The sequence below is a fragment of the Manis javanica genome, chromosome 6, assembly GCF_040802235.1.
Source record: "Manis javanica isolate MJ-LG chromosome 6, MJ_LKY, whole genome shotgun sequence".
Taxonomy (NCBI): domain Eukaryota; kingdom Metazoa; phylum Chordata; class Mammalia; order Pholidota; family Manidae; genus Manis; species Manis javanica.
The window spans coordinates 90,778,078-90,796,557 of record NC_133161.1 but is presented as its reverse complement, the minus strand read 5'-3'; the positions used below and the strand labels follow the sequence as shown (position 1 = coordinate 90,796,557).

General features: G+C 32.6%; 1 protein-coding gene across 1 annotated transcript in view; it reads left to right on the top strand.

The window, feature by feature from the left end:
- COG5 (component of oligomeric golgi complex 5) overlaps positions 1-18,480 on the top strand; it is a 386,458-nt gene that overhangs the window by 235,998 nt on the left and 131,980 nt on the right. The window contains exons 9-10 of the mRNA XM_037010866.2: positions 4,188-4,300; positions 4,553-4,630. Of these exons, the coding sequence (XP_036866761.2) occupies positions 4,188-4,300; positions 4,553-4,630 (191 nt within the window). The remainder of the gene's footprint in view (positions 1-4,187; positions 4,301-4,552; positions 4,631-18,480) is intronic.

The following is an 18,480-nucleotide window of genomic DNA, read 5'->3' as shown; positions in this document are numbered from 1 at the left end:
TAACTAACTCTCTTTTTTGTCTTGTGTAACTTGTTTTTGTTCCCTTCTGCCTATAAAAGTCTTTCATTATGAACAGCTCTTTGGAGCTCCTTTCTGTTAGATTGGATTCTGTCTGATTCATGAATCATTGGATAAAGCCAGTCAGATCTTTCAAATTTACTCAGTTAAATTTTTTTTTTAACAATGTCCAAGTGGCTCTTTATCTTTGAAGTTTAGTAATTTCACTAGGATATTTTATGTCTTTGTACTTTACTTCAGTTTGTATGATTTCCTCTTGCCTATTTCCCATGTCCGATTATTTTAACCCTTGATCATTATAATGTTTTGTTGTTTCTAATGTGGTCCTAATCTCTTGTTATATATATATATTTACACTGAGAATGTTTCCTATAATTACTTTGAGACAGTAGAAAATTGAGTAAACACTACCTGTTGTTTCCTTTGGGAATTACTTTGGAACCCATGTTTATCATTGCTTTTTGCTTATGTTCCTTTCTTCCCCCTAACCCCCATGTCTGTGTTAGGTCCCATGTTGCTTTCTTTCTGATGATTACTTATCTTTGAAGGATACTGGTTGTTCATTGAAGAATAGCATAGCAATGGTTGTAGGAGACCTGGATAGTCTGTAAACTTGGATTTAAGTTTGTTGCTAGAATGAACACCAATTTGTTATTTATTTCTTCCTTGGGAACAATCTTGCTTCAAATTTTAGATTATCCCAGAGCTTAGTGTAAGTCTTAGTAAAAGCCAGGAAAGCAATTTCTATACAAAAACCTTGCATTGTCTGCTTTTCTTTACTCTTTCACCTCATTTTACCTCAAACAGTCTTCCCAAGCTAGAGCACTAATTCTTATACAATGTCAGTATCATTTTATTATGGTTTCATTTTTAGCTGATGCCTTGTTTCTTTTAAGTTGATGTTTTTCTCTATTTTTGTTCTTATTTTCATTGCCTTTCAAGGGAAAAGAGCAGGAAAATGATTTCACTCCACCATCATTAACTAGAAACCACTTTTAAGTATTATTTCTGTGAGAAACTCTTAGTTTCCTCTATCATTTAGTTTATTACACTATTTTGTTTCTTGAGTCTCCTAAAGCTAACTGATAATGCATCAGTTTTTCTGTTTTAATTATTCTTCCTCCCCTTCCTTTATATAGCTGGTCTATGTTCAGTTAATTCCTATCATGTATGTATCTTCAAGATAATGTTTAGCTCGTGAGGATGAAAATCTTAAAGTACTAAGCTATAAGGAAGAAAAATGGAACCTCTGGAACTAGTTGAACCAATGACTGTAATCTCATTTCCTGTGCCTCAGTTTCTCTGAAGTAAATTCAAGCGCAAAGTAGTACCTTCTGGTATTTCTGGTTGTATTTACTTTTAAGAGAGTAATGGGCTGATGCATCCCATAATTCTTTCATAATAAAACCAAGCCATACATATTCCAGGAATTTAATTAATATTTTCTGATTTTCTGATTTTCCCAAAGGCACTATTATACCCTTTCCTCACTGTTGAGTTCATTCTTTGCATAACATATGAGACAATTGCAGAGTGCTACAGTATCTTCGTATTCCCTGTGTGCTTTTCCTTATTAGTCTGCACAACACTACAAATAATTTTGAAAATTAATTAGACCTAAAATTCAAACAGCAATTATTAATATTTTTAAAGCCAATATCTCTCTTCTAGATGTTTCTGTTTTTATTGCTTTCCACTATTATCAAGTTAAAACATAATAGTATCTTTTTGCTAAGGGAACATATAATTCTTTTCTAAATTTAGAATTGTTGAAAACAAGAGTGAAGCAGCTTATAGACACATTCTCTGGTTTGCTTGACTCTTGCCCTCTTTAAAAGCAGGATAAACTATCCAGTCACTGATGAGCTCTGGTACTGCCTAATTTTTAAGCTTAGTTTGGACTGAAATTTATATTTTTCAATTTGAGATTAAAATTCCTTATTATGTTGAAACATTTCAAACCTATACAAATAGCTATATGTGTATATTACAGAAAAGAACATTCTTGGACATCACTCTCAAGAAATTCAACATTGACACATTAATATTGTTTAATATGTAATCCATATTCAACGTTTTTTCAGTTGTTCCCCCAAAATATTCTTTATAAAAGCTGTTTTTTCCCTCCCAAGTTGCTCCAATCAGGGACTATGCTTTTTTGTTGGTTATCTTGTCTCTTTACTCTCCATTAATTAAAAACACCCCCACTACCTTTTTTACCCTTTATCTTTTATGGCATTAACATATTTGGAGATCCCCACAATCTGAATTTGTCTACCATACAGAGTAAACAAACTGCTAAGGTGATACAGCATTGTGTCGGATCAGGAAGCACCAGAAGTCTCTCAGTTTGCCTCGTTGACGCCAAGTGAAATCACTTTATTACTTTAGTGTATGCCAGATTGCTCCTTGTAAAAGTACTCTCTTTTCTTTGTAATTAATTGTGAGTATTCATGGTGCATACTTTGAGACCACATGAATGTCCTGTTCCCTGTAATGTTTTACCTATACCCAGTGCCTTAGTATTCAGTGATCATCTTTCCCTCATAAGTATTTTACTGGTAGTTGCAAAATTGTGATTTTTAAAAATATTCTTATTCCTTCTACATTTATTAACTGACCGTCTTCTATGATAGCAATTCTCATCCTTTTTAAAACTTTGAGTTTTCACTATGAACTCATGAATTAAAAAAAAATTTATTGAAGCATCATTGATATACAATCTTATGTGAAGTATTTTTTTAATCAGTGTTTATACTCCATTTTTATCAGTATTATTTGTAGAAGCCCCCTCTGCTCAAGTTCTTGTGTCCTTTGACAAATTTCCTTTTGTCTTTGAACATGACTTTCTTTATTCTCTGGCACAGTTTGTAACAGGTTCATCTTCTGTTTTCACTGCTTCAGATATGGAATCACCCTTTTCTCCAAAGAGCCCAGTTTCATTTTATTGGCAATTGTGGATACTGTGCCCTTTGACAAATTTCCGTTTGTCTTTGAACACTTCTCTGTCACAGTTTGTACTAAGTTCATCTCCTGTTTTCATTGCTCCATATAAGGAATTAGCCTGTTCTCCAAAGAGCTCTGGTTTCTTTTATTAGGGAATGGTGGTTACAAATCAAATTCTGGGTACTGGGTACCTTCATTTCTATTTAGGAGTCATTGTCTCTTTGCCCTTTCAGAGGGCAGAGTTGGGAAATACCTCTAATCCCCATTACATGTTTGTATTTTTATATTGTTTACTGTGAAAATCTTAATTGCTTTATCAGAAAATATTTCAGTATTATTACATCGATGCCACATCCAATAACAAATCTACTAAGTAAAGTACAATAGTTCCTTATTATTTTTTTATCCTTAAAATATATCTCCCTAAAGCTAGGATTCTGTAATTAAAATTATTTGAACTGTTTTCATCTGTGTGGTTGTAGTACCAGTTTTATGTACAGTTAGTTTCATTTGTTTCTGTATTTGTTTGTATTTAGAGTTTCCTTTTTTCCTTTTTTTTTTTCAATTTAAATTCATTTTGAAATGTGTAAAAAACATTTGTATGGCTCATACAGACTCACTACTTCTACAGGTTCCTTTCACAACTCCCATCCCCCACTTTAAGGAAACCATTATCATTAATTTCTGTTTTCTTTTTTATCCCTCCTGTGTGGGATGTGCATGTGTGTGATCTTATTTCCCTTTTTTCTTAAAAAGTGTCATTTTTTTATATCGCTCATTAAATTTTTTTTATTAAGGTATCATTGATATATACTCTTATGAAGGTTTCACAAGAAAAACAATGCGGTTTCTACATTCACCCTTATTAAGTCCGCCCCCATTGCCCATTGTAGTCACTGTCCATTAGTGTAATAAGATGTCACAGAGTCACTACTTGTCTTCTCTGTGCTACACTGTCTTCCCCATGACCCCCCCGCACAAAAATGTTTCAACATAATTATGATGTGTACTAATCATAATACCCCTGAGTCCCCTTCTCCCTTCCTCCCCACCTGCCCTCCTCCATGGTAATTGCTAGTCCCTTCTTGGAGTCTGTGAGTCTGCTGCTACGTAAATTATTTCTTGAGGAACTTCTCATTTTTTTTTATATTGGATACTCAAAATAACAGACATTTTGTCATATTTTAGAAATTTTATTTTTCATATTTGCCACTAATAAACAGGGGGACCTGGACGATCTACCATGCCAACCCCAGGAAATACTGCAGCTTTTCGTGCTTCCCTCTGGACCAATATGGAGAAACTTGTGGATCATATTTTTACTGTTTGTGGACAGGTAAATATTTTAGAGAGTGGAAGGAGCATTAATTATGAATCAACTTCTGCTTGTTCCAAGTTGTGTGACCATGGGCAGGTTTTTAAAAATCTCTGAGCATTCAAAATACCTACATTAGTTGGTTATAATATGTATAGAGGCTCTAGCAAAATGCCATTTTCTTTCCCTTGATGCTTCTAGTGCCCAAACTTTACATTTATTTTGTTCGAATGTATTGAATTACATATATTCTCCCCTCTTCCCTCTTTTTAGGTACAACATCTACAAAAAATATTAGCCAAGAAGAGAGATCCTGTTTCTCATATTTGTTTCATTGAAGAAATAGTTAAGGTATGTTTGAATGAAAATATTTTTATTTCTTTGTTGAAGAATACCAGAAGATACAAGCCAACATTATTTGTGTTCTTTCCTTTATAGAGTGGCTATGTGTCAAATAGTTATAGGGAAATGTATTTTTTACAATCATAAATTATCTTTGCAGTACATGTATAAACACATTTGTTTGAGTAGTTGCTAGCAGTAATGCTATTTACAGATTTCTGAAAGGCATAAACTAATTTACCATTTTCTGTCATATAAATGATTTATTTTAAATATTTTTAAAACTTCCACTAGAGAATAACATGAAAACTTTTGGTAAGTTAAGAGATTTAATTAGTGGTCATAATAATATCTTTAAATATATGTCTATAACAATGTCTTTATGAAGTCCTAAAATGGTAGGATCCATTCAGTTGTTATGAATGGATTGTTATGAACATTTCTATATTAATTTTTCATATTCTGAAATCTCCCTTTTGTCATCTACCAATCTGCTGATTTCATGGGCCATAAGAATTTCTTCCATGCATAGGAATCCCTCACTCTACATTTATTCTTTCATTTTTTATATGTTTGTGATAAGGATTAATAGCATAATTAATTATCCTATTTACTGTTAAATCCTAACACCTAGTGCTCCAAAGAAAAAAATTCTCCTAAGTTTCCAATATTATGGTATAGATAGTTTCCTTTGTAAGTTCAAAGTTTTAAATATTTCTTATGCTGTTTTGGGGCTGTTCAAGATCACCCCCAAGTTTGGTGATATTCTGTGAGGATTCACAGCATTCAGCATAAAGTCATACTTGTGGCTATGGTTTATTACAGAAAAAGGATGTGAAACAAAATCCGCTTTAAAGAAGGAAAGTCCACAGTAGGAAAAGTGCATAGTGTGAAGTCCAGAGGCAACCAGGTGCAAGCTTCCAAGAGTCCTCTCCCACTAGACAGGACACCCTTGATTCTTCTGGCAACAAGCTGTGAATAGCATGTGTGAAATGTTGTCCAGGGAAGCTGGTCTGAGCCTAGAGTCCACGATTTTCATCAGGGGTCAGTTATTGCCTAGCATATACCAAAATTCTAGACTACCAGGAGAAAAGGAACTGTTCAACATAAAATACATTATTTGTTCACACAGTTTAGGTACAGTGAGCCCTCTTATCATTTAGAGAATCATAGGGACTCTGTCAAAATACAAGTCTCAGATGCCAGCCAAGGACCAGCCTTGCAAGCAGGCATTTCTAACTATAGCAATCTCAGATCTGCTATGTTAACACTTCTTTGCCCATGTACGAACTAGTGCATACCTACTTACAATACCCTGAATATTGGCTTTTAATTGTGTGAAAGAAACAATAAGATCATTTTGTCAATTTTGGCAGTCATTATTTTTTTACATTTTCTAGTGGATGGGATAAATAGTATCAGGCCCTTATTTTTACAGGCAGCAACTGCACATGCAGTGTTATCAATTCATTTCTTCTGATTTTGGCCATCTTTCTACCAAAATTAATTAATTGAGTCTTTAAGTGGAGTGGCTTGGTTTCAAGCTTTTATTATCTAATCCTTTGTTTTAATTAATATTTAATTTAATATTCTACTAACAACTAAACAGTTATAATGAAAGCATTATATTTAAGAGAATCTAAAGAAAAGATTAAAAATAAAAATAGTATTATCAAAAATTCTCAATCATAATATAAGCTGGTCACAGGGATGGTAGTACAGCAGGGAGAATATAGCCAGTGATTTTGTAACATCTTCCTATGTTGACAGACAGTAACTGCACTAGTGGGGGTGAGAATTTAATAATATGGGTAACAGTTGAACCACTGTGTTGTATACTTGAAACCAATATAAGATTGTAAATCAACTATACTTCAATAATAAAAAAAAGAATAATACCATTTAAGATGTTTATGTTTGTGATATCACATTGGACAACATTTCTACATAAAAATTCATATAACATTTCTTGTTAAAATTATTGTAGTGAATGAACACTTGTAAATTATGTGGGCCAGATTTTAAATGCATGTGAATTACTACCAATTCAAAAGGATTGTTAGTGATAGGGATATATGCTTTCATTTATTCTCCCTTTTATTACAAAATTTCTTACTGAAGTAAAATAAAACCAATAGAGTGCTTTTCCAAATACTGTCCTTAGGCTATTTAAAATATAGTTATACACAATACACACATATTACATTTGTATATAAATTTCAATGTAAGTTCCTAGTTTAGCTGATATTTGTTCTTTTAGCTGATATTTGTTATTTATGGAAAAAATTAGTCTCTCTTGGAATTCAGTGTACTCACAAAAGATTAAGTCCATAATAAATTTTTTTCTACATACTTGAGAATTTCAGGGCAAGAGAAAAGTAAAAATTCTGAAAATATGTGCCAAATATTGCAAACATAGCACATAAATTTTACTATATACTGTAATTTCTTTAATCTTTTCCTTTATTGTAAGGCTGTGAATAAATTTTTTTGCTAATTACCTAACTACCATGTAAGAACATTATTATTCTAGTTAAAATAACTATTGATAACAATAAGACCTTTGTAAAAAGTATAGGAATTTAAAATGAATTGGACCCTATATAATGATTCTTAGAAACTTCAGAAAAGTTTTAAACTTGAGAAGATGAATATATATATATATATATATATATATATATATATATATATATATATATATGCAGTGAAGAGCAATATCTGGACCAAAATTTGTTTGAGGAAAAGGTTATGAAAATGATGTTTTTCTTAACAGTACTACTTCTTGCAGTTTCAGGGTTTTCCTGGTATTGGAAAATTCTTTCTAATTTAGTGGTTTAGCCTTTTAACCTCTGAATATTTATTTTAAAAAATCAAATAATATGTAAATAACACAAGGTGAAACAATATTAGAATTATACCATACACTTTCTACAATATCTGTTTAGAAGTTAATGCTTTTATTTCCTAGAGAGATCATTTCTAGCAAATACTGTTTTAAATTGGAAGTTTAAAAAAAATCTATCTATTAAAATTTTTATAAGCAGAAGTCTATATCTTGATATTCACTGAAAGCTAAATTAACAGTTTCTTTTTGGTGTATAATATGGAATATAAATGAAGTCACTGGTAACTTCATGCCAAGTAGGAAAATTAAGAATCCATTTTCTAGGTTTCTTTGTTTTAAAATCATTTGATTGCAGCGCTTCTATAAATTCACTATAAATTGATGGAATTTCCATTTTGATTTCTTATTACCAACTTGTTTCATTTGTACAAAAAAGTTATTTTTGTAATTATTATCCTTCTGTTGTAGCTTAATACCTATAGGTTTTTTAAAAAGTTAATTGTGTTTAATTTTTAGAGCAGCTTTATGTTTATCAAAAAATTGAGCAGAAAGTATATCTGCTATTATGTTTTCCAAACATGTATTCTGCATTATGCAAAACCCTCAGAATTATACAACACAATTAGCTAACACTAATATAAACTATGGAGTTAAGTTAATAATGTATCAGTAGTGGTTTATCAATTATAACAAATGTACCACACTAAGGCAAGATGCATAGTACATTATGCAAGTACATAATGTCACGTATCCATCATTATAGGATCATACAAAATAGTTTCAGTAGTTTCACTTTGTAAAATTCCCTTATGCTCTACCTATTCATATTTGTTTCTTTTCCTTAGGAATATATCTTTAAGGTTTCTTGGTGTCTTTTCATGGCTCATTTCTTTTTATCATTGAATAATAGTCCATTGTTCCATGGATATACCTCCTTGTTTATCCATTTACCTTTTGAAGGACATCTTGTTGCTTCCAGTTTTTGGAAATTATAAGTAAAACTGCTGTAGGCATTCATGTCCATAGTCATGTGTGGACATAAATTTTCAACTCCTTTCAGTAAATAATGAGTATGCTTGGTGAATTGTGTGGTTAGACTATGTTAAGCTTTGTAAGAAACTGCAAACTGTCTTCCAATGTGGCTATATCATTTTGCATTCTCACTAGCAAAGAAACAGTTCCTGCTGTTCCACATGTTTGTCAGCATTTGATACTGCCAGTGTTCTGGATTTTAGCTAATCTAATGGGTGTGTAGTGGTATCTGATTGTCTTAGTTTGTATTTGCCTGTAGGTTCTTTCAAAACTGTATTTATGAATAAAACCTTCAAAACAAAGTCCCTGATTCAAAAATATATATGTACCCCTATGTTTTTTTTTCTTTTTTTCTTTTTTTTGACATTCAAGGTTTTTTTTGAATAAATTTGCTATTACAACCAATGTCGCAGTGAATAATCCTCCTACAGTGTTTCAGTATTTTGGTAACTAGCCATGACCTTTTTTTATTTTTTTATTTTTTTTATTTTGGTATCATTAATCTACAATTACATGAAAAACATTATGTTTACTAGGCTCCCCCCTTCACCGACTCCCCCCAACATACCCCTTCACAGTCACTGTCCATCAGTGTAGTAAGATGCTATCAAATCACTACTTGTCTTCTCTGTGTTGTAGAGCCTGCCCCAAACCCCCCCCACATTATACATGCTAATTGTAATGCCCCCTTTCTTTTTCCCCACCCTTATCCCTCCCTTCCTACCCATCCTCCCCAGTCCCTTTCCCTTTGGTAACTGTTAGTCCATTCTTGGGTTCTGTGATTCTGCTGCTGTTTTGTTCCTTTAGTTTTTCTTTGTTCTTATGCTCCACATATGAGTGAAATCATTTGGTACTTGTCTTTCTCTGCCTGGCTTATTTCATTGAGCATAATACCCTCTAGCTCCATCTGTGTTGCTGCAAATAGTAGGATTTGTTTTCTTCTTATGGCTGAATAATATTCCATTGTGTATATGTACCACATCTTCTTTATTCATTCATCTACTGATGGACATTTAGGTTGCTTCCATTTCTTGGCTATTGTGAATAGTGCTGTGATAAACATAGCACCCCTATGGTTTTTTTTTGTTTTTTTGTTTTTTTTAACTTTGTTATCATTAATCTACAATTACATGAAGAACATTATGTTTACTAGGGTCCCCCCTTCACCAAGTCCCCCCGACAAACCCCATTATAGTCACTGTCCATTAGCGTAGTAACATGTTGTAGAATCACTGCTTGTCTTCTCTGTGTTGTACAGCCCTCCCCATTCCCCCCCCCCCCACATTATACAAGCTAATCATAATACCCCCTTTCTTCTTCCCCGCCCTTATCCCTCCCTACCCTCCCATTCTCCTCAGTCCCTTTCCCTTTGGTAACTGTTAGTCCATTCTTGGGTTCTGTGATTCTGCTGCTATTTTGTTCCTTCAGTTTTTCTTTGTTCTTATACTCCACATATGAGTGAAATCATTTGGTACTTGTCTTTCTCTGCCTGGCTTATTTCACTGTGCATAATACCCTCTAGCTCCATCCATGTTGTTGCAAATGGTAGGATTTGTTTTCTTCTTATGGCTGAGTAATATTCCATTGTGTATATGTACCACATCTTCTTTGTAACTGTGCTAGTGGGGGTAAAGATTTAATAGAACTGTTAAACCACTGTGTTGTATACTTAAAACCAATAGAACATTGATACTTCAATAAAAAAATATCAATATTATGTCAATAAAAATAAAAAATCTTCATTAGTTAAGTTTTAAGACTTCATTGTAGGGAAATAAACTGCCCTGTCACACTCATTATTTAATATTTATCTGTTAATCAATTTAGGTGCTTAAAATTGAACATATTGTGAAATAATTTAAGTACAGTTTTTTAGCATTTGGAACGCCCAATCTTAAAGGTTTCCTTTTTGAACACCTATTCAAATGTGGAAAGCAGGATAGTACAGTGATCAAGAACTGGGGCCTTGGGCCTTGGTATCAGACAGAGCTACTAAGCTTTGACCCATTGATTGTGCAGCATTAGGTAGGTCCTGTAATCTTTCAGCATGTCAAATGGGTATGGTGATAATACTATAGAACTGAATTATTCTGAAGAAAAATGAGATAATGTAGACTTAATTCCGAGATTCGCTCAATAATTTCTTATAATTAATGATTTCAGTCTTTTTTTTTAATCATTGAAACTGTTATTTAGGGGCCATAAACTGACCATGTGCTAGGTATTAAAGAACCCTGCCATGTGAAAAAGTCAGTTTTGTTCAATGGTTTTAATAACATGATAGCACATGCACATTAATTCATTCAGAGTCATCAGAAATTTAATTTAAGAAGTTATTGTTCCTTAAATAAGACAAAGTCAAGAATTTTCTGTTAATGTTTCATGACTGTTATATCTCACTCTACTGAAGAATCATGGGTTTATGATCTCACATTTGGTTATTTTGTAGCTATAATAACAGTGAGAATGATTTTCTTTAGTTCTGTGAAGTATTCTGAGAAGTATTAAATCTTTTATACTTTTTTATTAGGCCAAAAAAATGGGTTTACTTAAAAAACGTTTAGTTTTGAAGTTAATACTGCCAAGTCTGCTGTGGTCTTTGCTGAGATATTTGATTCTAGATGATAGGGAATACTGTACATACTGGTATTCAGAGTCTAATTTTAAGAACACACAGGATGGGGGGGAAAAACCCACATTATGATTGTTTCTGTATTAATTTATTAGTTCAGAAGGTTTTGCAGTAGATGTCCATCATGTTATAAAAATACATCAAACTGAAAAGAGGGCATAAATAGATTGCATATAAAATAAAACAGGACAAATTATATCAAAATTATATATAAAATCTTAGGAATATAGTTTAAATGAGCCTTTTTGAAAGCTTTTAATTACTAATTCTACTGAATTTAATAAATGTCTTAGCTAACTTGTAAATTAGCCTGTTATTTTTAGTTAACACTATATTTAAAAAGACATTCATATCTAGCAGTCATTCAATTGTGGTATATTTTAAAACCAGTTAAAATTTCTAGTATCACTATATAACCATCAATACTATGTATAATACTTTATTTGAAAGTGAGTGCAGCAAATTATTGACAAATTATTCAGGATCCATACAATGGAAAAGAGGTTGTAGATTCTCATCTTCAGAATTAAGCCGGTTTAGCTGTATGTGGGAGGGTAGATATGAGTCTTTAATTTTCTAAGCCAGCAATTTTTATCATTGAACAGAATCTTGTAATCATGTGTAGGATGTATTAGGCTAAATCTGGAATATGTTCAGCATTTTGAACAGCTGTAGTACTAATGAGAATTTTAGCTATGAAAAAGAATGTGTTTTCCTTTGCTCTTTTAGACATATCAAATGATTTGATAATAGCTAAAGGACTCAGAAAAATTTTAGGACACCTAATGTGAAATCTTTCTAATATTGTGAGAAAAATGCTTAATTCATTTAGGTGTGGCATCTCAATTTGATTTAAAAAACCAAGTAGCAGTAAGCCAGTTACTAAATCAGATTATTATCAGTAAATATTCTTATTTACTCTACAGTACAAACAAATTCTAGGTAAATTAGGAAAGCATAATATCTAATGCACTGTTGGGCCTGCAAAAAAGTAAGAAATCTCCAAGAGGTATATATACATATACAGATATACATATACATATGCATAAGCAGGTAAAATAATTGAAACTGTAGTGGGGACTTGTGACTTAAAAAGTCATTGCAAAAGCTGGAGTCTCCCTGGCCTCAAATGTCTATGTCCACTAGACTCTTGGGCTCTAGAATGAAGCTGATAGACTTAGATTCAGCTAAGGCCTGTGATGATGGTCCTCGGTGGGTAACAGTACCTCATTCCCACAAGGAACAAACCCAGGTTCTCTGCAGGAAAGCACTTCTAGTTTTAGCCATCAAAATTAGCCACCAATTAAGGTGAGCACAAATAAGAGCTCACAGTGAAGAAAATCACTAACCCTGTAAATAACTAGAAGCTGCAATTGAGAGTCAGCAGGAAAAATAAAAGCAATACAAAACAGATTTTAGACTTGTAAAGAACTTCTAAAGGAGACTATGAACTTCAGGTGTTAGAATTATCTGGAAAAGGATCTAAGATATCTGCGTTTAATATGTTTAAAAAATAAAGAATTGAACAAAAAAATGAGAAACAAATGACTATTGAAAAATGCCCAGGTAGGATATAAGAAAGAACCAAATAGACAATTTAGATAATAAAAAATTCAGATAGGCTAAGTAGATACTACATAAAGCCATAGAATGAATTAGAGGCCTGGAAGATAAAATTGATGAAATTATCCAGAATGCAACATAAAGACAAAGGTATGAAAAATACAGGAGGTTTAAAACAATGGAGGATTAAATGAGGTTTTAACATGAAACTAATTAGAAAATGAATGCCTGCAAATTCAAAAAGAAAAACAATATTATCATTGCAGTACATGCAGGAAAAGCATTTGACAGATTCAAAAACCCATTCCAGGTAAGAACTCTCTGCAAACCAGGAATGAAGGGAGCTTTCTATTAACCTGATTAAAAAGCAAGCAACAGGTAAAAATCATACGTAATCTTGAATGCTGAATGCTTATCCTCTAAATTCAAGGAGAAGTCAAGGATTTCTTTCTGCTGTCTCCAGTTCTATTCAGCATTATCTAGCTAATGGAATGAGCAAGAAAAAGAAACAAAGACTTCCAGTTTGGAAAGGAAAAAGTAAAATAGTCTTTATTCACCCATGAAATGATCATCTACATAGGAAACTTGATGGAATCTACAGAAAAGCTACTAGAACTAATGAGTGATTTTTTTTGCAAGATTACAGAATATAAGGTCAATATACAAAAATCCGCATTTTTATAAGTAATGTACAATTGAAAATTGAAATTTATTTATATTGTAATATAGTTGCTATATAATATTATATTGGTTTTAGATGTACAGCTTAATAATTTGACAACTCTATACATTCCTAATGCTTACCACTATAAATGTAGTTACCAACTGTCGTCATACAAAGATATGGTGTTAATTGCTATGGAAATTAAAATTTAATAATTTTGTATACAGTAGCATCAAAGAACATGAAATACTTGGGAATAAATCTTCCAAAAGATGAACATTATCTGTACACTGAAAACTATAAAATGTTGCTGAGAGAAATTAAAGAAGGCCTAAATAAATGGAAAAAGATACTTTATGGGTTGATAGATTCACTATTGTTAAGATATCTTTTCTTCCCAAATTTATCTATAATCCCAACAAGTATTATGGAGGAATGATAAGCCAATTCTAAAAATCAGAAATACAAAAGACCTGGGATACTCAACACAGTTTTGAAAAAGAAAAGCAAAATTGGGAGACTAACATTACCTAATTTCCAGACTTATAAAACTACTTATAAAACTTCAGGCTCCTCTCTCTGAGGTTGCCCACACTTTCTAAGTGTGTAACCATTTAATCTTAAAATTTCTCTCTCCAACCTTTCAAGGCACCTGTCTTTGCTGAGGTTGCCTGCTGCTGCACTTCTCTCTTTAAGTAACTTTAAATGAAACTTTTACTCTGCTTCAAAAAAAAAAAAAATTCAAGAAACCATGGAGTTGGTGTAAAGTTAGGGCAGAAAAGCTAAATATTATTCATTAAGGAAATGTGAATCAACACTACTGAGAGAGTCCACTGCATAACCAGTGGAATGGCCATAATCAAAGTCACTATCAGTAATAAGTGTTAGTAAAGATATGGAGAATCTGAAACACTCATATATTGCTGGTGGAAATATAAAATAGTACTGCCTCTCTGGAAAGCGTTTTGGCAGTTTCTTACTGTACACTCCCCATATGATCCAGCAATTCCATTCCTTGATACTTACCAAAGAGAAAGATTTTTGGATTATGCTTTCAACTTTTCTATAAGTTTAAAATTTTTCTCTAAGTTCAAAATTAAAGTTTAAAAAGAAAAAAAGTACTACAAAAACTTTATGCCAACTAATTTTAAAATGCAGGTGAAATGGACACATTTCTAGAAAATTACAACTTTCCAAAACTATTCAAATAGAACTAGAAGCTATGCATAGTCCTCTGACTCTCAAAGAAATTGAATTACTAATGTAAAGTCATCTACCAAGGAACCAGTAGTCTCAAATGGTTTTTCAAGCAACTCGTACCAAAATTTCAAGGAAGAGATTATTCCAGTTTTCTGGAGAAAGGAAACTCCCCCACTCATTTTACGAGACTAATATGACCTTTTTACCAAACCAGTTAAGGATTGCAAGAGAGAAAGATTACAATCCAATCATGCTCAGAAACATATATTGAAAAGTCTTAAAATATTAGCTTAAAATAAACTGTGCCAAGCACAGTAATATCTAAAAATGATATATTATCTAAACACATACAGAAGGAGTATTTGACAAAATTTATGGTGGTAAAAATCCCTAGCAAACTAAGAAAAAGGATCTTTCTTAATTTGATAAAGGGTATCTAACAAAGACCTTTAATAGTCATCATTCATAACGGTAAATGTAAAAAGCATTTCCTTTATAATTAGGAAAAAGGCCCAATGCCCATTATCCCTGCTTCTTCTCAACATTGTACTGGAGGGCTGACCCAACATGGTAAGAGAGGAAAAAGAAATAAAATAATAGAGTTCAAATATTCCAGAGGAATTTATTCCTATTATTTATCTGCACATTTGAACAAATTCTAGACCTATCAGAATCTACAGAAAGCTACATCTATCTTTGGAAAATCGAACTAGTCTGTGACTGATACAATTTAAAATTGGTATCTTCTAATTCTGGTTATTCTATGCAGTTATCTCTCTCTTACTCTCATTCTCTCATACTTAGTGTTTGTGTGTGTGTATGTGTGTACTGATTATTCCCCTATAAACTTTTTTGTGCTGTGTATCAAATTCTTGGCCTTAAAAAGTCCAGGACAAGAACACAACTCTAGACGTTCGTCATAAATCAGCTTTTTACTGATTAGGATCACCTGTAATACCTCTTGTCAGCCACATAGAACAGTGTCTGAGGTGGGTGGGTGAAAGTTCTTTCTAAGGTCTTTTCGTAATTTGAGTGAATAAGCTTATTTATATTTTCATTCTCTCTAATGCAATCATCGTTTGTATAAAAATGTATGTTAAAATATCCAAAATATTAAAGTTCTTTTTGATATACCTATCCATTTTTGTCCATTGTAATGCTAAACACTTTCTCTGTTAAAGAATTAGAACCTATCTGAATATTTAAATTGTTTTACCTTTTCATACACATGGGTTAGTAAGTATTCTCTTGTTCATGCAGTTGTAGAAAAGCTATAGTGAGTAGATATATGTGGGTAGAAGTTAGGCGTAAGTGTGAACATTTAAGTGTGTCTCAAATCGCTTATTTTCTTTTGATCTTATTATTTTCTGGAGAATACTTCAATAAAATTTCTCATCAGTGTTTGACCTATGAAAAGAAGTGTAGTGTCTGACTGAAATGAACATATGTACAAAATGTGACTGAATGCTTTGCTGGACACTGGGATATAAAGTTGAATAAAGTGACAGTCCTTGCCTTCAGAAACCTGCTTCCACTGGTTTCCTTTCCAGTTACAGCTATTGTCTTCAAGGAAGCCTTTGTAGGGACTTAATTTCTTAGGATATCCTGTGGAATTCTTAACAGTAAATATCTTGTGATGGTTTTTAGTGGTAAAATATTAAAGTATCTGAAGAAGGAAAGCTCATTATAGGAAGACCTAAAAAAGACTTCCACAGTAAGTTCATTCTTTGTGTACAAAAAAAAAGTTGTGTGTGGATTCTGTAGAAGAACTAAGCTTTCTGTTGGAGTTATAGGCTTCTCTAGCCAGCAGCCAATTGGGTTTTTTCTTTTACTTCCTTAAAATGTATACAGCATCAATTAGTATATATTAGGGACTTGCAGATACTAAAACTGCCAAGGTACAACTGAAAGACATTAATAGTTCTTTTAAATAACTATCTAGTACTACTTCACTTACACATAATGTATACTCCTAAATTCTGTTATGAAAAGAAAAGTAATCCTATATTAGACCACTTGCTGAAACAGTGTTACAATGCTGAAATAAAATGTAGCTGTTTTCTTTTTAGGAATCCAGTTAGTTAAGATTTGATGTATAGGAATTCTACGTTCAATTTTTTAGGGAACTTCTATGCTGTTTTCCATAGCAGCTATAACAGTGAAGATCATATGACCATATATGTATGTTAGGATTTATTTCTGGGCTTGCTCTCTTTTTTTTTTATTGAAGTATTGTTGATAATACAGTCTTATATTGGTTTCAAGTATACAGCACAATGGTTCAGTTGTTACCTATATTATTAAATCCTCACTTCCACTAGTGCATTTATTACCTGTCAACATAGGAAGATGTTACAGAATCACTGACTGTATTCTACATGCTGTACTACTATCCCTGTGGCCAAGTTATATTATGTTGAGATTTTTATGCCCCATTATCCCCTTCACCCTCTCTCCCACCCTAACCCCTCCACCATGGTAACCACCAGTCACTTCTCAGTGTCTATGAGTCTACTGCTATTTTGTTCATTTTATTTTATTTTGTGTTTATATTCCACAAATAAGTGAAATCATATGGTATTTGTCTTTCTCTGCCTGGCTTATTTCATCTAGCACAATACCCTCTAGGTCCATCCACGTTGTTGCAAATGGCAGGATTTCTTTCTTTTTTATGTCTGAATAATATTCCATTGCATATATGTATCACATCTTCTTTATCCATTCACCTATTGATGGATACTTTGGTTGCTTCCATAACTTGGCTAATGTAAATAATTCAGCAGTAGACATAGGGGTGCATATGTCTTTTTGAGTCAGGGATTTTGTTTTCTTTGGGTAAATTCCTTGAAGTGGAATTACTGGGGAGTATGGTATTTCTATTTTTAGTTTTTTGAGGAACCTCCATACTGCATTCCACAGTGGCTGTACCAATTATAATTCCCACCAACAGTGCAGGATGGTTCCTTTTTCTCCACATCCTTGCCAACACTTGTTATTTCTTATCTTTTGGATAGTGGTCTGGGCTCTCTTTTCTGTTCCATTGCTTTATAGGTCTGTCTTAATGCCACTACCACATTGTGTTTGATGATTCTAGCTTTGTAATGTTTTTAAGTTAGAAAGTCTGAGACTTCCAGCTTTGTTTTTCTTAAGATTGTTTTGGCTATATGGAGTCCATTGAGATTTCATATTAATTTTAAGTGTTTTTTTTTCTATTTCTGTAGAATATCCCATTGAGATTTTGATAATTAATTGCATTGAATCTGTGTCTTACTTTGGATAGTATAGACATTTTAACAATATTAAGTTTTCCACTCTAGAAAGACTACATAGCTTTGTTTGTTTGTGTTTTCTTTAATTTCTTTCAGCAGTGTTTTGTAGTTTAAGTGTACAAGTTCTTCACCCCCTTGATTTAGTTTATTCCCATGTATTTTATTCTTTTTGATGCTATTGTTATGTTTATTTTGTTTTCTGCAACCTTGATGAATTCATCTGTTTTTAATAATTTTTCAAATGGAATCTTCAGTGCATCGTACATACAAGATCATGTACATTCTACTCTTCTCTTTCCCTCCCAAGGGAAAAGCTGCAAGTTGGACTTTTCTTCCAATTCTGAGCAGTGCTAACTTTGGGGAGGGGCTGATTTGGTTGATGTGAAATGACTTCTTACTTGTTTCAATGTCTCTGTTCTTGGCTTTGAGCTTGTGTGGGGTAGTGTGACTTCTGTCTAAGTGGTTTCTGGAGTTCTGAAGGATTTCTGGACCACATATTGTTGTTAAGTCAGTGTTTCTGTGGGTGAACAAAGGATGGGTCTTCCTATTCTACCATCTATCTAGTTGTTGAATCTCTCTTTTTTTTTTAAATAACATACTATCATGAATTCTTCAATTAGTGCTTTTCTGCTTTCTGAAAAAGGAAACAGTGGC